This window comes from Tachysurus vachellii, chromosome 6 (assembly GCF_030014155.1).
Source record: "Tachysurus vachellii isolate PV-2020 chromosome 6, HZAU_Pvac_v1, whole genome shotgun sequence".
Classification (NCBI taxonomy): Eukaryota; Metazoa; Chordata; class Actinopteri; order Siluriformes; family Bagridae; genus Tachysurus; species Tachysurus vachellii.
Genome location: NC_083465.1, coordinates 21121085 through 21145913, shown reverse-complemented (window position 1 = coordinate 21145913; position 24829 = coordinate 21121085). Strand labels below are relative to the sequence as shown.

The 24829-nt window shown below is 38.6% G+C and overlaps 2 protein-coding genes across 4 annotated transcripts in view; one reads left to right on the top strand and one right to left on the bottom strand.

Annotated features, from left to right (window-relative positions):
* Window positions 1–8505, top strand: part of psda (pleckstrin and Sec7 domain containing a) — a 28021-nt gene extending 19516 nt beyond the window's left edge. For both annotated transcript variants that reach the window (XM_060872863.1, XM_060872865.1), the window contains exons 8-13: window positions 1437–1627; window positions 1832–1902; window positions 2059–2216; window positions 3880–4024; window positions 5197–5340; window positions 5646–8505. In XM_060872863.1, coding sequence (XP_060728846.1) covers window positions 1437–1627; window positions 1832–1902; window positions 2059–2216; window positions 3880–4024; window positions 5197–5340; window positions 5646–5879 — 943 coding nt within the window. In that variant the 3' untranslated portion in view covers window positions 5880–8505. The remainder of the gene's footprint in view (window positions 1–1436; window positions 1628–1831; window positions 1903–2058; window positions 2217–3879; window positions 4025–5196; window positions 5341–5645) is intronic.
* Window positions 8506–9651: 1146 nt separating this feature from the next.
* nfkb2 (nuclear factor of kappa light polypeptide gene enhancer in B-cells 2 (p49/p100)) lies at window positions 9652–23849 on the bottom strand. Of its 2 annotated transcripts, none has more exons than XM_060872859.1 (24): window positions 23689–23849; window positions 22917–22965; window positions 19922–19967; window positions 19039–19114; window positions 18879–18919; window positions 17925–18023; window positions 17625–17776; window positions 17394–17506; window positions 16536–16694; window positions 16354–16458; window positions 16180–16268; window positions 15832–15967; window positions 15573–15728; window positions 14841–15026; window positions 14577–14718; window positions 14243–14357; window positions 13625–13832; window positions 13044–13213; window positions 11814–11916; window positions 11493–11716; window positions 11340–11412; window positions 10656–10819; window positions 10385–10496; window positions 9652–10244 (listed from the first exon to the last, which is right to left on the bottom strand). In XM_060872859.1, the coding sequence occupies exons 2-24, from the start codon at window positions 22931–22933 to the stop codon at window positions 10180–10182; spliced, it is 2751 nt and encodes a 916-aa protein (XP_060728842.1). In that variant the 5' UTR covers window positions 22934–22965; window positions 23689–23849; the 3' UTR covers window positions 9652–10179. The 2 variants fall into 2 exon arrangements, with proteins under 2 accessions (XP_060728842.1, XP_060728843.1); XM_060872860.1 differs by having other exon boundaries at window positions 14841–15023.
* Window positions 23850–24829: the final 980 nt, after the last annotated feature.

Sequence of the window (24829 nt, the reverse complement as noted above, 5' to 3'; positions counted from 1 at the left end):
TTGTTCCCGCAGAGGCATCTGCAACCTGACAGATTTAAAACGTATTAATATTTGTTGATATATTTTAAATATTTAGCCCCCCTGTTACCTTCCCTATTGCTGAAGAAACCTTCTCCTGGAGAGTAAAGATTTGGGGAGGGATCCTGAGTGGTCCATCAGTTTTTGGTGCATTTTGTAGGCACTCTCTGCTGCCTTGGTGCTGGATCAGCGCTTTCTGGGGCGAGAAGTGATTTTGTGTGGCTTGTGCCACTGTCACAGTCTATCTATCTATCTATCTATCTATCTATCTATCTATCTATCTATCTATCTATCTATCTATCTATCTATCTATCTATCTATCTATCTATCTATCTATCTATCTATCTCTTCGTTCTTCATGGTACTAAATGGTACACAATTGTGCAACATGGTACATAATGAATTAAGAGCATTTGATTAGGACCTGTTGTTATCTGGTTGGTCAGAATGACATTTATGGCTCTGTGTGACGCTGTGACTGAGTCTTTTAGTTTTCAGAGAACTTGTGTTAGCATTCATATTCATTCATTCATTCATTCATTCATTCATTCATCTTCTACCGCTTATCCGAACTACCTCGGGTTACCGGGAGCCTGTGCCTATCTCAGGCGTCATCGGGCATCAAGGCAGGATACACCCTGGACGGAGTGCCAACCCATCGCAGGGCACACACACTCAGTCACTCACGCAATCACACACTACGGACAATTTTCCAGAGATGCCAATCAACCTACCATGCATGTCTTTGGACCGGGGGAGGAAACCGGAGTACCCGGAGGAAACCCCAGAGACACGGGGAGAACATGCAAACTCCGCATTCATATTTTGATTCTGTATTTCTAATTCATGTCTGAATGGCATGCATGTAAAGACAACGATGTACAGATTTATGCCATGTTTTTGTATGCTGTGTGCCTGTGTGGCTCTGAGAGATTTGAGCAGACTTGAGCTTGAGAGACGCGACACTGCACTACTGCACTGCCCACATGCTGAGTGTGCTCTTAAAAAAAATCGTTTTTTAATTGCTGTGTTAAATCGTCGGCCCACAGCTCCACCTGAATGAAAGCAGATTATTGCTGGTGTAGTAATTGTGTTGCGCAGATTTTGTTTTCAATCTGATTTTAGATGTGAGAACTGAAATGAATTATGTCTCTGAACAGACAAACAATTCAGCAGACTTTGATTCTCAATAAATAAAGATGTTGCCATCTGAGGGTCATTTGATTATGCAGTGTCTTAAAGGAATTACCCCACAATTTATGTACTTTTATTTCACCCTGAGTCTTATAAGCTCCAATATTCACATGCATTTGATCATTGAAATTTGCTGGATGATTAATTTTTCTAAAACTCAGAGTAAGAAAAGCCTCATCACATTCCTTCTGTGTTTGTGTGTGTGTTTGTTTGTTTATACATAGTGATGAAGAGGAAGTGCGTAAGTCTGTTTCGGAGTTGGCCGACAGCAGGACAGACTCTGCGTCCCACACTCTGAAGAGGATTACTAGTGTTGGGACACCTCTAGTGTCTCTGGCTCAGCAGTCCAACGCTCAGGTCTACAAGAAAGGCTTCCTCGTTCGCAAGGTTCACGCCGACCCCGATGGCAAGAGGAGTATGTTTCCCTCCTCTGGCTTCCCTCCTATGCATGCACCACTGACCTATTAATATTGTGGAAAATGAATGTTTTTTTTCCTTGTATGAAGTAATATAATTACCTCACCCTAGTTACCACATGATTATTTATTAATGCAGGTGGTTATATATTAATATCATTTTATGCATTTTCTCTTTTAACTATACCAATTTATTTTCACAGCGCCTCGAGGTAAGAGAGGATGGAAGACATTTTATGCCATCCTGAAAGGACTGGTCCTTTATTTGCAAAAGGTATTTGTTTAATGGGATTAAATAGTAGTAATAGAATGCCATGCCAAGGTTTATGTATTTTTATATCCAAGCATCGACACTGAAACCATACAGAAATGTATTCTGCTGTTGTTAATGTTCTAATGTTCACATCCCTTTTCTCTGATTGGTTTTCAGAGTGACTATGGCACTCCTAAGCAACTGTGTGATGAGGACCTGAAGAACGCTGTGTCCATCCACCACTCTCTAGCGATGAAGGCAGCAGACTACAGCAAGAGACCCAACGTGTTTTACCTGCGCACTGCTGACTGGAGGGTCTTCCTCTTCCAGGCCCCGTAAGTCTTCCACCATATGTGCAGAAATTAATGTTATTATTATTTAATTTAATGACATTATTTTATTTTATTTGATTTTATTTTATTTATTTATTTATTTATTTATTTATTTATTTATTTATTTATTTATTTATTTATTTATTTATTAGTTTTTTTATTTAGTTATTTGTTTGTTTGTTTGTTTGTTTGTTTATTAAGCAGTCTACTGTGTAGTTATTCTCTTAAACACTAATATGAGTGCCAACATGATGAAACCCGTATTGCTTCAGAACATATACTGTAAAATATCCTGAAGGTAAAATGCTGATCGATTTCTCCTTTAGATCGGTGGTATCGAAACCATGGCGCATATTGAAGTTATTTCTACCGCAGAGCAGTTGAATTCTTAATTCAAGTCGGCCAGAAAGTATTGATTCATTTTCTATAACAGCAGCTCTGACAATAATGGCAGCCTCGAGGCAAATCACAGGTTTATATTAACGTTTGACTATGCGATCGATCATATCCATGTAAATAAATCAGGAAAAACTGTGTATAATTATTGATAGTGAAAGATTCTGTAAGCGTTTATGGAAGCCTGCAGTGTCAGTGCTTTGGACATAGCATTACTGACACAGAAGAGTCTTCAAGATCGAGGGCTTTGCAGCTTCTCTGTAACATGGCGAACTGTGAAAATAAAGAGTATTCCTGTTTTTGGGAAAGACATTGTTAGCTTATTGCTGGCATCCCAAGTGACATACACACACACACAGATATGTACACACTCAGTGCCCTGACTTCTAGGTGTTGATTAAATGCAGAGCTCATAGTTGCCTTGTCACAGAGCTCCACCCAGATGGATGTTCTGTCATGTGGCTCTCAAGGGAACGGATTCTCTCCAGCCTGAGAGTCTGGCCTAGATAAATCTACTGAAACGTAGTCATGCACACTCAGAAATATACACTTGTATAGTTTCAGGTTCCTGGCTAACAGAATTGCTTCATTTTTGGTGTTTAATCCTCCGTACCTCTTTGTAGTGCAGCATTAGGAAATGTCCATATTTATAGGTCTGCCCCAGCTCACGCCCTGATTCACACCATTACTCTGGGTCCATTAATGGAAAGGGTGTCAGTGATGGTGTGATTTATACAGAACAAGTTCCTCTGAACTTTTCTAGATACATAATTGCACTTCATCAAACAAAAAGTCATGCACATTTGCAAAATTAGCACCGGTACAGTAGGTCTAAATCATTCCTGCTTGGTCAAATCATATATGTTTGGTCTCATTACCAGCCTTCACACTGTAATTAACACTTATTATTTCTGTGTGTTATGCATTTCATGTGCAAATGACCCTGAGAAACAATAGCTATTCTTAATATGCTGGATCACACCTCACATCTCCAAAAATCACTGATTAAAACATGTCCAGCTCTCAGTAAATCCAGCCTGGTCCAAGGGCAGCGTGTACAAATAAATCGATCTCGAATCGAACATGTTAAGTGCTTTACCACGTTTACACTTGAATTCTGCTGTGCTACATTCATGTCAGTTCATATTTATTATAACGCTTAAAATAAAGCAGTACAATACAACTAAACCTATCTATCATCACTCCCTGGAGTCAATGTAGTCCTTATCTTTTCTTCATTCCTTGTGAGCTGCTCTCTTTTCTCTCTCAGCAATGCGGAGCAGATGCAGTCCTGGATCACGCGCATCAACACGGTAGCTGCCATGTTCTCCGCCCCTCCCTTTCCAGCCGCCATCGGCTCACAGAAGAAGTTTAGCCGTCCTCTTCTACCAGGCTCCACCACCAAACTGTCCCAGGTATATTGTATATCGTTTCCCCAAATCTGTTAACGTCTTTTAATGTTTTATTCAGCCTTCCTGGTGTTTTTTATCAAATGTTACCATTCTCAGCAATATATCAATACTAAGAAGAATTTCCACCGCAAATGATTCTGCTTCAAATGATCAGCTGGATACCTTGATACTATTTTTTAATTACTTCCTAAATATATGTACATTAAGATTATAATTGCCTTTTTATAGAATATACACAAATATTTCACAGTAGTAGATTTTGTAAGTAATGAATAAAAAAGCTGTGGCATCCTTTTATAGGAGAATAATAAAACAGAGTTAACGTTAGCACTCTAGTAATACTAGTTAATGAATTAGTTAATTAACACTAGTAATATTTGATCTAGCATTGACTCCCCGGACATTTTATTCTCTTGTAGCTAATTCTTGATCTCACGTATTTAATAGAAGCTAAAAAGAGTCATTCCCTCACCAGCATTCGTTTTGTTTTCTTTTGTTGCAGCTAATAATTTTACCAGGTTTATTGCAAAGTCTTGTGTCCTGAAGACGTTTCTGTTTTACTCATGACTAGAGCACAGACACTGGAGACTTCCAAAAATGCTAAATAAATCCCTACTCACAAAAAACATAACCATTACAACAATTAAATTTTTTTATTTACATAATATATATATATAATATATATATATATATATATATATATATATATATATATATATATATATATATTTTTTTTTTTTTTTTTCTTTTCACAGCAGCTTTAACAAACGTGCCGGCTGCCAGACACAGATTTTGGTATATATATCCAGCACATTGACCACTTGCTTGTAATTACATTGTTAGTACATTTACTAGTTACTAGTTAAGTTGTTTTATTGGCAATTTTTGACTATAGAAACAAAAAACAAGGCATTAATCAAAATCTGTGTCTGGCAGCCGGCACCTTTGTTAAAGCTGCTGTGAAAAGAAAATAAATCATCACCCACTGATCAGATTATAAAACAGTTTATTAAACACATTATCATCAATCTGTCTGTTTTACACTGATTTCAGTGTATAGGTGAGTATTTAGGCTGATTGAGCTAATATTAGTCGTTGCTCTTGAAAATTGAAATTTTAGGGTGTGCAAGTGTACCTGTTATTTTTCCCTTATTCTCTGATAACTCTCTGTTTAGGAGGAGCAGGCAAAATCTCATGAAATGCGCTTCAGATTCGTGTCCACTGAGCTGCTGGAGCTGCGCACGTTTCCACAGGAGAGGAAGCCCAAAGGGAAGGAGCAAGAAGAGGCCAAGCAGAGGGAGGAGTACCTGGAGTTTGAGGTGAGGCTTCCTGCTGAAGGCGATTTCATTTTCCTTTAACTCATCATCTTCTGCTTCTGGGTGATGCCAAACAGTGGGATTCTAAATCATTACAGTATACAGTACAGGTAGTCCTGGGATGAGTCTTTATAGAACTAGAGCAGCAGTTCTGCAGCTTAAAGTATGCTGGTGAGATGATCTACATTTGACACACGTGTCATGTTTGTCTGATTCTTTAAGCCTTATGTGAGTTTTAGTTGTTTAAGTTCATGACGAAGATCTCAAATTGTTTAAATTCTCATCACAGCTGTCTGTTCGTCTTTTAGAAAACTCGCTATGGGACGTACGCCATGCTACTCAGAGCAAAGATTCGCATGGGTGAGTCGGATCTGACAGCGTTCGAGGCTCGTTTGTTTACCGATGGCACACTGCAGCGCACCAGCTCCAGCCCTACGCTGGCACACGACACCAGCCACGCCAGTGCCAGCAGCTGCAGCTCCAGAAGTAAGAAGAGCAGTCAAAGTGAGGGCCAGAGACACAAGCCAGCCGTGAAACAGTGAGTCCACTATCCAGGGCACTTGATAGCTGCTTTATGGTGCTCCTGATCCAGACTGAAGGCCTGAGTATAGAGCATCGATATGAGGAAAAATAATGGCAGTTTGTTCACTACACTGCAGTGGCCGCACACGGCGTGCACTCGGCTCGAGCAGTGCTGGAGGATGTGATCAAAGGTGAAGCTTAAAGCTGGGGATGAGTAGTGGCCTCACTTCCTCATGAAAGCATGTTGTTGTGGCCAGTGAATGCAAAACAGGCCTACAGAAGGCAGAGGAGTGTGACTATAGCCATCCTCCCTTTATCTTTATTACCATTATAGCCTGGCTTTATACTTCTCTTAGCTTAACCTGTATGGTGTATAGAGGTCATAGACTACTTAAAGCTATTTTGTGCATCCTTTTGTTTGATTTTTATTATTTTTTTTGCTCAGACAACATACAAGAGTGTCCACCACAAAGGAGATTCTTTTTCTAACCCGTTTTTTGGAGACGAAAAGCAGAGTATCTTCACTACCTTATATGGGAGCACATGCATTATCACAGAGCTAATTTACTTTTTTTTTATTACTAGAAGTTTGTTTTTCTTGCTTGAACATATTTTTACGTAGGATAATGTACGTGTATAGATTTTTGGAAATCATCTTTTGAGCATGCTTGTGATGTAAAGATGATCAGTTCTTTCTTTGCATTCCCAGTGTATGTATTGTATGTTTTTTGTTTGTGTGTGTGTGTGTGTGTGTGTGTTTTTTTTTTTACCTGGAAGCACACTACAGCAAAAATTAATCATTTTGAGCCATTCTCAAAATGGGGTCTGGGAATCCCAGGTGTCCGTAAGGTATAGCATGGGGGTTTGTAAATTGTCTTTTGTTTTGTTTTGTTTTGTTTTGTTTTGTTTTGTTTTGTTTTGTTTTGTTTTGTTTTTTGTTTTGTTTTGTTTTGTTTTGTTTTGTTTTGTTTTGTTTTGTTTTGTTTTGTTTTGTTTTGTTTTGTTTTGTGGAACCACATAAACTTAAAAACAAACAGGTCACCATTATTTAAAACAAATAAATAAATAAATAAAAATAAAAATTGAAATGTAATAAATCCTCTGCTGTCGACAGAAATTAAAAAGTAGTCACCATAAATAAATATCCCACATATATTATGCTGGATTATGTTTGTAAAATAAATCTGTCCTGAGAGACTTCACATATTTTATTGACAGTTAAAGAAATGTTTGAGAACCCCAGGATTTGAGGTAGGAGTGTTGTGTAGACATACAGGTAACACCAGCAATTAGTGTTTGTGAGGATTGTGTATGTATTGTGTATACTGACTGTGAATGTGGATGTCTGATAAACACAGATTAGACAAAAAAAAAAAAAAGAACATGTTTCTACTGATGACCTTATTGTGTGGCAAAGACGTTTTTTTCTCAGGCTCCTGTTTTCAAATACCGCAGTGATGCCACTTTTTTGCTGCAACAAGGGGGCAGTGGAGGACAGATAACCTGTATTACCTCAGCTGTATTGGAAAACAATTATTTATGTCGAGTTTAAAGGAATAATAGCACACGTATTGAGGCAGACACTAATGTGAATGAATGTCTGTGAAGTGTTTCTTAATCATGTATTTTCTTCATAGCAGGAACTAAAGAATCCGATATATTGTAAAACAAAACAAAACAAAACAAAAATGTTACCAGGTAGGTCACAAAGAGCTATAATGACTGTTAGAGCTACTGTACAATATGAAAACAAGCATACAGACTGCTGACAAATTAAAGGAAAATAACAGTGAATCTGGATCAATTCAGTGGTAACTTGAAGGTCCTGCGAATTAAACTCCCAACCTTCCAATCGTTAGTCCAAAATGTTAACTTTCTAAGGCTCTAGGCATTTTGCATGCAAGGTTTGTTTACACCTATAGGCTGCAGGCAAAAAAGTGAGTTCAAATCATTCTATATTTTACTTTTATTCTCTGATGAATCATTCCTATCTATCCTTATGGAGTGGTCTTGACACCGCCCCTATCCGCAGGGCACAGGAGCACACTGAATGCTATGTTGAGGATGAAAAGGTTGTAAATTGTTTACTATGACCTTCATGCTTACCAGATCTTAACCCAGATGAACTCCTATGTGCAGTAATAATCCAGAGCGACGTGTTACACATCTGTAATATCGTTTAGAAACATAATGATCTCTCCAGTACACAGAACGTGTCCCAGGTTACACTGAAGCTGTTTTGGCAGGTCATTGTGGCCCAACACACCAAAATCTTTCCTTTCATTTGTCACCAGTCTGTATTAAGGCTGACTTAAGACCTAAATCACAATCTATAGCACTTAATTCATGATGCCCCAATGCACTTTGGGTAATGTTTGTTCAGGCTTTAATGAATGACATGAGATCTATTTATATACTGTGGAGATTTCTAATTCATGTCTTGCTGAGTATGTGTTTAAGATCAAATGTTTTGACTTTGACAAGTTTTCCAGTGTTTTTACAGTGAGCACTGAGCAGTTCAGTGGCACCACAGTGGTCTACTGTATGTTTTAATACTGTAACTTTTTATGTTAGTTCAGTGTTTGCTTGTAATTTTACACACTGTATTATGTTTCAGATGCTCAATAATAAAACCGTTATGCTCTATTGTTTGGATGTTTTTGAGGCATATATATATAAAATACACCCATAGTATTATATTTGAAATTTCCAAATATTAAGTTTTAAGTTGGGGGGCACGGTGGCTTAGTGGTTAGCACATTCGCCTCACACCTCCAGAATCCTGGCTCTACAAATATTTGGACACTGATGGCTCAATTGCTGGTAACATCCTAATTTCTCTATCAGTTACTGTAAAAAATATATTTAAGATTTAAGTCAAGGGAAGCACGGTGGCTTAGTGGTTAGCACGTTCGCCTCACACCTCCAGGGTTGGGGGTTCGATTCCCGACTCCGCCTTGTGTGTGTGGAGTTTGCATGTTCTCCCCGTGCCTCGGGGGTTTCCTCCGGGTACTCCGGTTTCCTTCCCCGGTCCAAAGACATGCATGGTAGGTTGATTGGCATCTCTGGAAAATTGTCCGTAGTGTGTGAATGAGAGTGTGTGTGTATGTGTGTGTGTGCCCTGCGATGGGTTGGCACTCCATCCAGAGTGTATCCTGCCTTGATGCCCAATGACGCCTGAGATAGGCACAGGCTCCCCGTGACCCGAGGTAGTTTGGATAAGCGGTAGAAGATGAATGAATGAATGAATGAACTTCGAGTTAGGGTTAGAGACCAAAAAATGGAATTTGCACCTGCTTTGAGGGAAAACATCTGAAAGCGATTAGTGTACTGACTCATTTTAAATTAAACCCATGGCAATAAAGAAATGTATTTGTTTATACTGCATTTGCTAGATGCCCTTATACAGAGCAACTTACATTTCTTATCCCGTTTTATAAAATAGAGATTTAAGGGCCTTGCTCAGGGACCCAACAGTGGCAGCATGGTGGACCTGGGATTAAAACTCACGACCTTCCGACCTGTAGTCTAACGCCTCAACCACTAAGCTACCACGTCCCCCTAACTGGTAAAAAGGGTAATGATTTAAAGACTGACATCCCAAATAACAGTAAACATTTATTTGCCTTCAGTAGCTCAGGGTTGTTGAGGATAAAGAGCCTTTCCAGGGGCAATAGGAGAGAGAATTATGCCCAGATGGGATGCCAGTCCACCTCATTTAGCATAGCCAATCTGGCAACCTGTATGTTTTTCAACAGTCGGAGGAAATCATTGACAACAGGAACAACAGACTACAGGTAAAGATTTTTTAAATATATTTATTTCAATGATGACATGAAAGCAAACACTTAGATGTGCCATGTGTCAAAAACACAATCAAGCATAGCTCTATTGCACAGGTATAAAGCTGAAAAACATACCTCATAAATACACAGTATTAGTAATGAACTAAAATCAAAGCTTCGGCAAAGAGAAAAATGCTTGTGAATCTGACACACATATAGACATACACATTAGAATATAGAAAGAAGATCGTAATTGCAATCTAGGATACCAGGGTAACTGCAAAATTACATCCGTGATACTGAAGATGGGTAATATCTAAGTATCTTCATTTTTATAACTTCCACAAACTGCGAATATGTTACAGACGGCGAGTTGAGCACCAGTCATTCCTCTTCTGAGTCTCTCTCAATACTAAGAGATCTGTGTGTAAATCCAGGTTGTCAGTTTCTCACCGTGACAAGCTGAGGACAAGTTTCCAACAGGTTGATGATAAAGCATCAAACAAAATCAGTTTGTTTCATGGAACTGCGCTGCTCAGTCATTTGCCACAACTGGAGTGTCCACCTCCTGACTGACAAAGCCACTGTCCACCTTTGTGTCTAGGAGAAGAGGGAACATGCAGTGTAAGTCCTGCAGCAGCTATAAATTATCATACAGAAGTAAGAAGAAATGTCTGCTTTGGTTGTGGAACATGATCTAATATCCTAGTCTGATTGTTGATGGTAAGAAAGTGTCATACCTGTGCTTTGCTTGTCCTCACTGGGCTGCCTGTTTCTCAGAAATTGGGCCCCGTCCGTCAGCCCGAGACTCTGCAGTGCATCCACCAGCCCCTCTAACGGACCACCGCTTAACTGTAGTCACATACACACATGGGGGATAGTAAGCAACATATACACACACAATCTAATATCATCTAATAGTGTTAAGTGATAAACTGTAGAAAAAAGTAGGAATTCTTTTCCTCTCTGAAAGGTCACCTCTTGTCTGACGTGTTACAAACTGTGTCTCACCTGGTAGTTTTCTAGAAGCGTCTGGCAAGGTGACGGGCTGTCTTGGAACAGTTTTGCCAGGGTAAGCATTCCTAGCTTCTCTGCCAGCTCTTTCCATGACACTTCGCATTTGTTGAGGATTCCACACAGCTTACTGACTGTTTCGGTGTCCAGAGGTTGGTTCACTGCACAACGGTTCAGTTAATATAGTTTGATATTTTAGAATGCCTGCTATTAAAAAGGTTTTACAGGTCGGGTGCAAGTTGTTTGAGAAATGCTTCAGAAAACTGAGTCGGGCTGACAAACAAAACAAACGTGTAGCTAATGAGCAGAAAGTGGCGTGTCTTGTCAATATGAGAGAGTGTTTAGTGCGCATGTGTAACATTTTCAGAAAGCGATTGAAACATTGACGGAGCTAAAACTTTCGCGGTACAACACACAGTACTATAAAAACACATTTGTATTACCATAGTATTACTCATTGAGTTGATTGTTGATAAAAATATCCCCTCTGCCAGCTGCCCCAACAGGTTCTGCCATAATAGTTGCCTGGGTTACGTATGTATGTGTGGGCGGAGCTATCAAAACAGGGATGATACCCATTTGGGTTAGAGGCGTGTTTGTTTTGGTGATTTCAAATGTCAACATTGGCTTTCAAACATCGTGCACCAGACCTTTAATACAGAAAGGTGGAACATCGCTTACCATCTTCAGTGCTCTTTTTTGTCTTTTTGGGTAAAATGTGACTCGGCTTTGGACTATCCAACAGATCTCTAACCTGTATAAGAGAGCGGTGTGTGAGTATTTGACAACACTGGATTACACAGTCACAGTAACTCTGCACTCTGCATATCTCACCTTCTGACAGTTAGCCAGGTCAAAAGGAGTATGTCCAACTGCTGGTCTCTTGCGTGGGTTGATTCGCCTTCTCTCTGATGATATCGACATATCTTGTATGTGCATTTCTAAGACCTGTTCGTCTAGTCCTTCTACGCTGTCTCTCCTCACATCCTGGTCTTCCTCATCAGAAGACGAGGAGCTACAGAAGAGTGGCTCGTCATTCTCCAGTTGTTTATCTGCGCCTGAAGAGAGAAGAGTTCATTATAGACAACCTAGGCAAACTAACCTCTCTTTGATTCACCAGTGAGCAAAGTCTGGGATGAATATGTTTTAGTTTACCTGCTGCTACGAGCATGGAGCAGAGGGGTGGAGAGCCAAGACTGGCAGCCAAGTGCAGTGGAGTGTTTCCTCCAAAGGTACATGCGTTAATGTCAGCCTTCAGCTGCAAGAAATTCAGAGAGCCATGAATCCTGACAAATCACTTCATGATAAACTTGATCTATGCTCATGATATAACTTGCAGTATATATTCTGGGATATTTAAGTTTTCCATTGGCCAATTCCAACTGCTAGCTAATTTTCTCCTATCATACAATAACTACCAAGAGCTTTGTTGATTGTTGCTACAGTACTAGGTTTTTTTTTTTTTTTTCACAGCTAGCAAAGCTAGCTCACAGCTAGACCTCATCTGGAAGTGTGAGGTCTATAACATGTGCTTCCACAACACTGCTGTTCATGTAATATCAGAAAGTTAAGCTATACTCCAAGCTAATTTCACACTGATATCACCCAGGTTTGAACTCGCAGTGTCCAGACAATAAGGTGACATCAGACTGTTATGTTTAGTCTGTTAGACTATTGCACCACTTCTGTTGAATAGTTTTGTCTACTTATGACTTTAGCACCACTTATGATTCTTCATCGTTACAATCAGGGGCGGTTCTAGACCTTTTTTAGGGTGGCTCCAGATCCCCTGTCTGTGATCTCAGCCACCCTAAAACTATAAGTATAATTTTTACTTTCAAAAATAAAAAAATAAAAATTACGTTAAAATGCAGGACATGTCGTCGATGGGAAAGAAAATTATTTATCAGTTTGATCCAAGAGCGAATTTTTTTACTTTGCTTTTACGCTTTCAAAAGTGCGTCATCAGCTGTCTGCTTTATTTGAATGGAGAAGCACAGGCATGCGCAGCGTGCACGTCAGTCAGAGCTGGAGGCATTTATTTATAACGTTAATCGGCGGAAAGCGGCAAAGACGGTTATAATGTTTTTACTTTGTCTTGTACATATTTTTTATTAATGACTGCATTCATTGGACACACTGTTTGTAGAGAATGCACACATACATGAACTGATTTGATTCAAGACTGTCATCATTACATCATGCATAAAATTTTGGTGTCCACTTTTGCCATTTTAAGTAATACCATAACTTTTGGCTTACTATGTAGTCATATAATATATAATATAAAACTCTTCTTGTTTTAAATTCTCACTTAGGGCTAAAGCCCCTAAAGATGAAATCCTAGAAATGCCCCTGGTTACAAGGTTCTAATTTCACAAATACCTCAGTGATGAGAATGCAGGTCACTTTGAAAAGATTCTCCTTAACAGCCAGGTGTAGTGCTGTGCAACCGCTCTTCTGTTCAGGCATGTTGATCTTGGCACCAGCCTCCACCAGCACACGCAGACAACGTTCGCCTCCTTTTCTCACAGCCAGATGCAGTGGGTATAAACCTGAGTGTAAAAGAAAAAGGCCAGAAATTCAGCCAAGAGATAACAGAGCATTGTGGAGTATTAGAACGCCAAGTGTAGCTACATGAGATGCTAATGATAAGAAAATCAATATCACATAGATCTATAATGTGAAATATAATGGTACATCTACTATCCTAAGTTATCACCTCTAGGCAATGGAGCGCATCTGAAGCTCCAAAAATATGTAATATTTGTAAACTATTAACATTTAGGTTTACAAAGAGGAACGTAAGCCTGTGGCACATGACTTCATAAGAAAACCATGATAACTCAGTTTCTCCTCAGGCTTTGTTTTGCACCTTTATAAAAATGGCCTCTTTAGTTATTCCCAATGGATGAAGCCATGGACCTCATGTTGGAATAATCCTAAATGAAATGCTGGATCCTTACCCGAGAAGTCAGCAGTGTTCAGCAGGTGAGAATGGCGCTCTCCTAGCATGTTAATCAGCACTCTGAGGATGACTTCGTCTCCGGAATGAGCGGCCAGATGCACCGCCGTCCGTCCGTCCCTGTCCAGTAAGGCAGGGTCGGCACCTACTTTTAACAAGATCTCCACCAACTTGGGCTGCTGGGTGATCACAGCCAAATGCAGGGGGGTCTGGATGGGAGGAAGTCACAATGAGGTATGAATTCAATATGCTATAAAGTCCCTCTAAACTTTAATAAAATTTTAGGATTAAATAGTTTTTGTCTCTTGTGACAAATTTTAGTCTCATTCCCCCCCCCGAATTCCTCTTTATGCTGTCTAATGATATAAAACACTTCCTCCCTCTACTTTCACAGACAGAGGCTATTTAAATGACCAACCAGCAACCGAACCATATTTAGCATGTAGACCGTCGACAAATACGTTGCTATATTATCTCTGTGAACTTTCATTCAAGGTCGTTTAAAGGTCACATACACAGTACAAAGAAATACGGAGAAACAATCGGATTGTCCTCTTCATCATTCTGAAGCTTGTTGGCAGAAAAGTGAACTGAGAAGCTAAGAGTAATTGGTAATTACCTGGCTGAGGTGGTTGAACTTGTTGATGAATTTGAATTGTGGAGTGTTTATGACGGTCTGAATAAGCTTGTTGGCCACTGCGGGCTGCTGGTGGATAATGGCCAAATGTAAGGGCCTGGAAAACACCACAACATGGAAACATTAGAAACTGGTCAGGGTTTATCTGATAATCATGTGCGCATTACATTAAAAAAAAAGAAGAAAAAAAAAAACATACGCATACAGAAGATTAAAATATTATGAGCTAAAAAAAACGCTTTTTAATGACTAAATGATTCAAAGGTTTTTCAGGGAACCACCAGTGTGTACAAAAAAAAAGACTAAATAGACTCACGTGTCTCCGTTCTCGTCCTGCACTCCACAGAGTTGTCTCTGCATGGCCAAGAGGTAGCGTACATCCCCTGTGCAGCAGTAGTTCAGCAGAGCCTTAGCACTGTGCGTGGCTGCTGCGGTGGACTGCTTCTGTAGAGCCGAGGCTGAAAACAGCGTGAAGTGATGCCGGTTAGAGCAAACGCAGCCTTAAAGCTTTAAAACTTTGTTCACAGGAGGGAATTTTTCACTAGGTAACAAAGATTAGAGCTACTGATCCGATGCTCACCGATCTGAAAGAGCTGCTGCTTTGCTGTTAAGCTGGTGGGCGTCTCATGCTGTTGTTGTTGCTGTTGGCGTTCCTGGGCCTTTTCTGGCTGTAGAGCAGATTCTGTCATTAGTGTGCCTCCTGCAAATCCACTACAGCTGCCACCGTAGTGGGTGATCGTATCCAAAGGACTAAACGAAAATCCTGCTGAAATGAAATAGGTATGTTTCATTGTGAACTCTTGGTAAATGGATTTGTTTTCAAATTTCCAAAAAGCAATCGCGGTGCGGTTCAGTCATCTAAGCCGTTACAGTACGGCTTGTCTTGTCATATTTTGAGCGGATGAAACATTCGCTACATCCTCATTTACACAAATAATCTGTTTCTGTCACTCTTTTTTGCATCATGAGCTGTTAAAAATACATATCCTCAATTAAAATAAAAACTCTTACATTTACCAGAAAGGGAGAAGGAAAAGATGTCTGCTTTTGTCTACACACTCTCGCTTTAGTTACTGACAGAAAATTTAGTGCCTCTTTTACTGAGTAACATAGGAAAAGATTAGCTAAGGAATTTATATCAGTTTCTTTAAGTCTGTTATGTCGAAAGCTAAAAAGTCACCTGGTGATTATGTGATGATCGAGAACTGTAATTATTCTGTGTTTGTAAATGAGATTTTTCTTTTTTTCAATGTCCTTTTGTTCAATGTTACAATTTTTTTTAAGTTGATATCATAATATAATGAGATCATACCTCCGTATATTCCTCCTCCTCCTCCACCACCGCCTCCAGGACCGCCGAAGCCCCCAGCTCCTCTGCCCAGACCTCCTGCTCCACCGTGCGGCCCCCGCCAGTTGTCATACTGCTGAGGAAGATTCTTCATCTTTTTCCGCATAACCTCCTCTTTATCTGAGGACAAAATATCACACGTGAATATTCTTAATATAAAACAAACAGTCTGCGTGAGGCAGGGTGTATAAAATAGATGGGTTTAGCAGATTTTTAGACTGACCTTGATATTGTGGGAAGTAAGTAAACTGTTTGGGCTCGCTGCAGTCTCCACCCTTCTTTCTCTTGAGTTGAAGAAAGACAGTGACGGGTCGTGAGATCTCTTTGTGATAGGGTGGCGTCCTAAAGACTATGGCATACTGGAAGAGGGCGGAGCCGCACCGTATAAGTGATAACGTTCAGCCACTAGATAAATAACACTGTACTTTCCACCAGGATGTTTAAAAAAAAACACCTAAAATCCATCTTAATCACAAAAAAACACGGCTAATTGATGAGTATGTGAAGTCTATGTGCAATCAAGATGATTTCCGAACTACAAAATAAAAAAATAATCCTTTCATTAACGCACCTGTTTGTGTACATCAGTTGGAGAGAAATCTCCGTACGCTTCCCAGCCCCCCTCATCCTCCTCCTCGTAGAAACGAATCTCAATATCATCTAGAAGCAGGAACACATCTGTCACAATCAGCCTTTTACAGAAATGATGTCATTATGCACCAGTCTAGAGAAAAAGTGCTTGTACCTTTTTGAACTTTGTCGCACAGCAGGAAGATCTCATCCCCTCCAATCACCGAGCCACAAGTCTTATCCATGCGTGAGATCTTGAGATTGGATGCGTTGGGAGATTCTGGAAAGAAGTTGAGTCTTTAAACACCGACACCATCTGACAACAACTAAGAGTATGTTGAAAAGACAAAAACCTACTGCTGTCGTAGATGGGGTTGGAGACGACCGGTTTCAACGCTCTGGTGAATCCTCCGTTGCTGTCCTTAAGGTAAGCGGTGAACTTTAACCTCACTATGTTTAGGTCCATGTTCTTGCCCAGCTCTTTGGCTTCTCGGACAATAGCCTGCTCTTCTGTCTCTGTGCCATTCAAAATAAAGAGATTTCACTTTGATTTCTAATCTCAAAAATCTTGCTATGAATCAGGGAGGTTCAGATACATTAAATAACAACACAAACCCTTCAAGTTCTTCATGATTTTAATATGTAAAGACGTGAAAGTCGATAAACGTCATGAAAACTACATTTGACTTAAGCTTGGCTCACACTGTGCGATTTTGGCCATGATTTGGTCATCTGAGACAAATTTTGAAAATCCTAGAATCTAAAACTTTTAGAATCCAATCTTTGGATGACTAAAATCTCTCAGTGTGAGCCTGGCTTTAATTATAAAAACCAGGAGGTCTATAAATTTACTCCTTGGGGTCTTTCATACATAGATTCATGCTAATGTGCTACGTTCTCATAAATGCACATCTGAAGGGAAAAATATCTATTTATTGTTATGAACCTTGTTTTCCTGACCATCCTGACTTGGCTTTGTTAATGATGACTTGCTTACTGTTTGTTAGCATTAGAAATAATCACTCAATAAGGATTCCTCACATTTTGCAACTGATATTTTGCAGTACAAATAAATGACACAGAAATACTACTAGATTTTTGCTATGCTATTTAAGAGAGTGACAGAGTAAGACAGAGCAAAGAGGAAGAATATGAGTCAAGTCCACATCTGTGTGATCTCGCCCTGCTCGTACACACAAAAGAGCCGTATCTCACCGCTAAAATGGTATCCAGGTTGCTTCGCTCTCTTTTTCTCTTTCTTTAGTCTCTTTGTCAGAACTTCCACCACTCCTCTTTTAGTGACATGAAGTATACCCAAATTGCTGAACCTGAAAATAAGGATACACCAATATCTAATCAAAACATTTTGATTAAATGGACATTTTATTCTGATTTAAACAATGAATCTGGACATCAAAAGAGTTTTCTTCCTAAGTGCACACTTACTGTGCTGTGAGGTCGCTGGGACCCACATCTATGCTGCAGGTTCCGTTATCATTACACTGCTTTCCAACGAGGCTGTGTGCGTGGACACGAGGGGGATCGGTGTGTGTGACGAGCTGCACCTCGACGCGCGCAACACCCACGTAGTTACACAACTGATTAAACAATACAATGCACCGATTATTATTAGTATTACCAGTATTATTGTTGTTAGTCAATTATTTTAATATAATTTTATTCTACTGAAATAACAGGATATTAACGAAACGTCTCATACGTGTGTGTTTGTGTAGAGTTTGTCACCTTAACAGTGGGATACGTCCTCCTGTTCCTCTCACTGGAAGCACCTGGTAAACCCCCATGAGATGGACCCTCACACTCGTAACGAAACCGGAAGCCTCTCTGCACACGTACACACACGCACACACACGCACACACACGCACACGCACGCACGCACGCACAGACACGCACACACATGCACGCACGCACACACAAGCACACACAAGCACACACAAGCACACACACAGTGTTACAAGTTACAAGAGTCAAGCTGCACATTATGATTAAAGATGATCCTCAGGAGTCAAAATAAGAAATCATGGGAATTTCCCTTGAACATTGCCATACAATCACAAGACACATAATGTAAGACACATTATGCCACGTGGTTTACTGTCTTACAATTCATTTTCTAGAAATAAATGAACATATTAATACATTTATTATGAAAAAAAAATTCTGTGATAATATAAGCACTATTATTTAAATGTTTGTACAGTAAATATTGAATATATTGATTGATTAATAAAAAAAATATAAAAAAGATTATATATATATATATATATATATATATATATATATATAAAATTTAATATATAATTAATATATTTCTTCTTTTATTATTATATTTGAAATTATTTAATATATGTGTATGTATGTATGTGTGTGTGTATGTATGTATGTATGTATGTATGTGTATGTATGTATGTACGTGTGTGTATGTATGTACTGTATGTATGTGTATGTATGTATGTATGTATGTATGTGTGTGTGTGTGTGTGTATGTATGCATGTGTGTATGTATGCGTGTATGTATGTGTGTGTATGTGTGTATGTGTGTGTACAGTATATCTATCTATCCATATATACATATAAATGTCTTGAGCCATGTTGCCTACAATCACATTATCCTTCTGCAATAATAACTTCATTACACAGCTAAAGCTCTTTACTCATTTTAAGGAATGTCTGCTTACTTGTTTAGGCTCCTCAATTATCTGCAAGTAAGGTCCATGAGCTGAAACAAAGAACGACTGTGTCATCACCACTGAGTGATCATTTCTGGTCATTTACAGAATCTCCAAATACACGTACATACAACATGTGCCTCAAAATGTTCTGTGTCGGATTACTCACCTGTTTCTGGAATAAAGGGTTCATTTTTTATCTCAAACGTGGGCATTAACTGGTGATAGGAGACGTCCATCACAAACTGTGAAAATTACAGGCTTGGTTTTAAAAACATGAAGTGTTTTTTAATAGAAATATAAAGCGAACCATAGGCCAGTGTTACTGTGGCTAAAGCGTGTTCAGTGCTTGATAATGTTGGAAGCCACCAGCTCAGACAATCACAAACGTCTCTTAGCTGGTGTGGGATGTTGTGATGATTTGCGGTTCAGTTGCTTTGTCTCATATACAGTAAGCAATAGAAGGTGGGGATTTGTTTAGGTTTGTAGTTGTCATTTCAGTGGATCAAATCAAGTAAAATACAGCAGCAAAGATGATAAACGTGTTGGAAAAATAAGTTGTTGTAGTTCAGCGATGCTAGTTTTCTCATATGAAAAAGCACGGCTTCTGGAGCTGATCTTGTGTTGCAGCAGACTATTTGCGTTTGTGTAAGTGATTTAGCCAAAGAGTCAACAATAAAAAAAAAGCTGAAGAGTCGACAATAAAAAACAAAGCATTTAAAGACAGCTGGACAGAGAACTGTAATTTTTATGCTTAAGTTCAACATCAGTATTTATTCAATAAATGAACTGATCAATTATTCATCTGTCTTTTTTATAGCCATGATTGAATCACTAGTATTTAAGCATTAAAAGGCATCTTTTAATCACCATTCTGTCCGTTTAGTTGCTTATCTGGACATTTTAAAGTAAGAAATTGGCTCAGACAGTTTAGATCTGAAATCCAGTCAGTCATGCTACGTCGAGCCAGCCATATTCAGAGTAACACTAGCCTTTGGTAAAACAGTACAAGCAAGCACAGTAAAAGTGAGTGACAAAATAAAAAGCCTTACCTCGTTGCTGTCAAACATTTTCATGTTGTACTGACTTTCGTCCATGCTGTAATGTAAGAGAAGCAGAGTCGTGTGTTAACCAGACAATAGATTTAGAGCACAAAATCTCCCTAGAGCTCAGAAAGAACCTTGATCAGTCATGCCTGTGATTCAGAGAATACTGCTCGAGTCTTTTACACACTGCTCTGACTGTTCCTCTAAATTCCCTCCTGCGTTTCCCCATCTGACTAACCCAATTTATCTAACAAAAACTGAGATTAAGGCCTTCCCCATTTAATGTAGCAGATGAACAAAATGGAGAAAGGTCGTCTAGTTTAGCAAGGCCTAGGATGAGGTTGGTTTCACTTTCTAAAAGGCAGAAATGCGTATGCAGTTGTGTTTTTCTCCCTGAGTCTCTCAGCTTTCTCTCTCTCTTGCTCTCTCTCTCTCTCTCTCTCTCTCTCTTCACCCTCCCACCCTTGTGTGCATGCGTTACTTCCAGGAAGTATGGCAGTGAATAAACATAGAGGAAAGCCCCGAGAATACCAGCTCAGTGCTGCCTCTGATGTCAGAAGCTGAGACTCATTTACACACGGCTGAAGCACAGCTTGGTCAGCTTGGTGTTTCCAGATCGAGAAGGTTTTTGTAAAACTGGCCTGCTTTTGTGTGACTAATACAGTGAACATTTTACAAAATCTAGGCTGATTTGCCAGTGTGCTTGTTATAATGTTATGTTGTATATTAGTTGTTGTAATAATTATAAACGTCATTGCTTGAAATTTCTGTTCTGTTCTGCTCGGGTAAAAATAAACCCTTATTAAAAGCAGTGAAGTGTTAGATGACTACATGACTACAAAAGGATTTTTCTTACACACTATGAATCTGTATGGGAAATGAGATCAAACGCAGTTAATTTTGCCAGGTTTAATGAAAAAAGTGAAAATGAGTGGAGGGAGTTTCAAATAGAGAAAAAACAATCAGAAAAAAGATTATAGATATGTGTCTGGGGTCCTGTCCTTGGTTGTTAAATGTTAAACCCTACAACTGAGTGTTTACCTGCCAGAAATAAATCCAGATTAGAAGATGCCTACAGAACATAAGGGTTGTTTTTGTCCAAACCTGATGAATAATCAAAATTCACATACAGTGTACATTGAGGATGGAGTATAAATCTCTACAGTGTTTTATGGTTTAACATTTTTGGACATTTGGGTGGTTTTGGGGCATTTGTTTGTGTAAAAATTATCACACTAATCTAGAATTACTTTATATACACCAGTGACTTTTACATTCCCAAAAATCACTAAACTTTATTTCCCTAAATTTCCCTATTGGGGCTTTTGGTTTGATCTAAAGTGCTGAAGCAAAACATGGTGATGATGACTCTTTTAACAGGAAGAGAAAAAAAATCCAGTGAGGTGGTACTTATTAAAATTAACATCTCTCATTCAAAGAATTAGTGTTGCAGAATTAGTCAACTTCCAATTCATATTATTTGAGTACAGACTCTCTAGTCTTGACAAGGGAATTGCCCCCAATTCTTTTCTCTTCAGTTGTGTGCAGTCCCAAATCCCCAAACTGCGTATTGTTTTTAACATACTTCATAACGGAATGGTGTCTTGTAACATAAGATTTCATGTCATATATTTACAAAGAAGCTATGTTTAAACTGCACCTTAAATAAAGGATTAGATACACTTTTAAAAACTAAAACTGAGGAGGTTCTAGTTCGAGGTTCTAGTTCTATAAGACGATTGTCTGTGTGCAAAAAAACTAAAAAAAAAAACATTACTGTATGTTAACAACCATTCAAAAGTAACCCTTTAGATGGACATCTATCTTACAAGTACAAATATGTCATTTTCTAGTTTTTTTTTTGCCACAGGAAGTTGGACTTATGCAAGCTGCACCTTCCGATATCAATAACCACAACAGAGAGGATTCTGGGAATTAAGTATCAGTATGACCCATTTGCACAGAAAACAGGTGAGCCGGAAGACCAGAAGTTTCTAATCACTGAATTAATCATGTGCAGTTATGATGGTGCAAAAATCTACTTATACCCAGGGATAATGGGTATAATGGTTATGATGGGAAGATGCTTACAGACTAGCATTTTGATGAAAATACTAGGTATATTTGTACACACTTCAAGCCATGTATCTTAGTTATTTACTCCTTGGTTATGTATAAATCCAAAGCAACCAGTTTAGTTTAACATGCAAAACATCTGCATACAACACTGTTGCACTACCTCTATAATATAATTTATTAAACACATAAATACACAATGTACACACATATGCTTGTTTATGCAACTGCTAAATTCTTTCTGTCGATAATATACACTTTAGTTATGAAGGAGATAAGATTTCTAGAACAATCTACACAATCGCTGGTCACTGTTTGTAGGACTCCTGCCAGATTGTTGCAATATGCATGTTAGTCGAAATGACCAAACTGACACCGAATTTCTAACTGACGCCATTTGCTGTTTCTAGTGGTGTCGAAAGGTCTGAGACTACAATTGAAATATCTTTGACCTTAGAATATTTTTGTCCATCAAATTATTATCATATTAGAGCGAGAATCGCACTACTTAAAAGGTATGCAAATCTGTGATATTGACCATATTAACTAGACTAGAGTTTCCCTTCCATTTAAGTGTGAACATTTTTTTAGACAACACTTCAATGGACTTGACCTAACATGGATCATCAGATTGTACTACACAAGTTTATGCCACGTCAAAAGGCACAGTGGCATTAAAGTAAAAGGAAAACATAGTGAAAAACTACAGAAGCCTAAAATTCACACCAATCGATCTGAGACTATACTTTTTCCTCTAGTTGTTGCTGATTGTATCATTTGTAATGAATAATGCATGAAGGTAGAAAAGAATGCATAATAAACACTTTTTACTAGTGCTCTCAGATGTTTGGTACCCGTCTATTCAAATGATGTGTAAAAGTATAAAAGTGTAAATCTGATTAAAGTCATTAAACATGGTCTGTACCTCAGAGCTCCGGCCATGCTGAGAACCGCCGTGCAAATCCACAAATGAGCTGAGGGAAATTCACACAAAAATGTTTTACACACTTATTGTTTCCTGTGGATGTTATTCCCCCTCTTCCCCACAAATAAGTCAAAAAGGACCTGGTGGTTAAGTCCAAGAAGTTCACAGACATTGTCAGGGAATTTCCAGCTGCCCCACACCTACCAGTGCAGCTTGACTTGAACTGTTTAATAACATTATGCTCTCCTTTTTATGTACAAAACGAATAGACTCAAAGGTTTAAAATGCACATTAAATGACGTGTCTGTTCACTGACAGACACTATTTTCCACAGAAGCAGCATCAGGTAAATATATAGGTCTGCATACAGTTGGCTGGTCACAAATCCTATCTACTAGGGTACGAAGAATAAGTGGACATGTTCAGACACAGTGTTTTCTATGTATGGCAGTATACAATGCAAGCAGTAGGAATTACTGAGTATTACTTAGCATTAATTAATAATCCATGCATCATCAATTAGGTAACTAATTAATCAATTAATAAAAACAATGAATAATTGTTAACCAGTTCATTAATTAATTATTAATGCTAATTGAATTATAAAAGCATGTTATTATGCATCACTGTGCCAATTTTACACAAGACTATTTCAAATGGCACCATGAGTCCAGGTATCAGTGCAGTTTTCTCTACACAATAAGTATTGCACTTAATAAGAGTTCATATATAAACCAAAACAATAGTTTATTATAGGCACAAGGACACTCACCTGTATCAGATCACAGATTAGTAGCTGCTGTCTTTACTTTTCAAGGGAAAAAAATAAAACAAATAAAGTTAGAAATCTCTGTTATGCTGAAGAAGGGATCATTCTGTCATCCTTACAGTCTGAGCTGGTTATGGACTCAGTCTTAATGTGAATGAACTCTGTAGCTCGTAGCAGCCATCGAAGCTGGAAAGCCCCGGACTCTGATAAGGGGGAATTCCTAAACCACGTGACGTCCCAGCAACTATACGATTGGCGCTTACATACAGCCTTATTTGCATATGTTCCCAAACTTCCGCTCTTGTGTCAAGAGCGTTAAGAGTGTCGAAAGAGTCAGTAACTGTAAATCAACAACAACTATAAAAGTATTTATAATAACGTATACAGGAAGTTATAAATACTTTTCAATTTGCATTGATGGAAAAAGTGTTTTTTTTTGTTTGTTTGGTTTTTTTGGGGAAAAAATGTACATGTGTATATGTGAGTCAGAGTTTGGGTTATATAGTATATGTGAGACAGAGTTTGGGTTATATAGTATATGTGAGACAGAGTTTGGGTTATATAGTATATGTGAGACAGAGTTTGGGTTATATAGTATATGTGAGACAGAGTTTGGGTTATATAGTATATGTGAGACAGAGTTTGGGTTATATAGTATATGTGAGTCAGAGTTTGGGTTATATAGTATATGTGAGTCAGAGTTTGGGTTATATAGTATATGTGAGACAGAGTTTGGGTTATATAGTATATGTGAGTCAGAGTTTGGGTTATATAGTATATGTGAGACAGAGTTTGGGTTATATAGTATATGTGAGACAGAGTTTGGGTTATATAGTATATGTGAGACAGAGTTTGGGTTATATAGTATATGTGAGTCAGAGTTTGGGTTATATAGTATATGTGAGACAGAGTTTGGGTTACAGTATATAGTATATGTGAGACAGAGTTTGGGTTATATAGTATATGTGAGACAGAGTTTGGGTTATATAGTATATGTGAGACAGAGTTTGGGTTATATAGTATATGTGAGTCAGAGTTTGGGTTATATAGTATATGTGAGACAGAGTTTGGGTTATATAGTATATGTGAGACAGAGTTTGGGTTATATAGTATATGTGAGTCAGAGTTTGGGTTATATAGTATA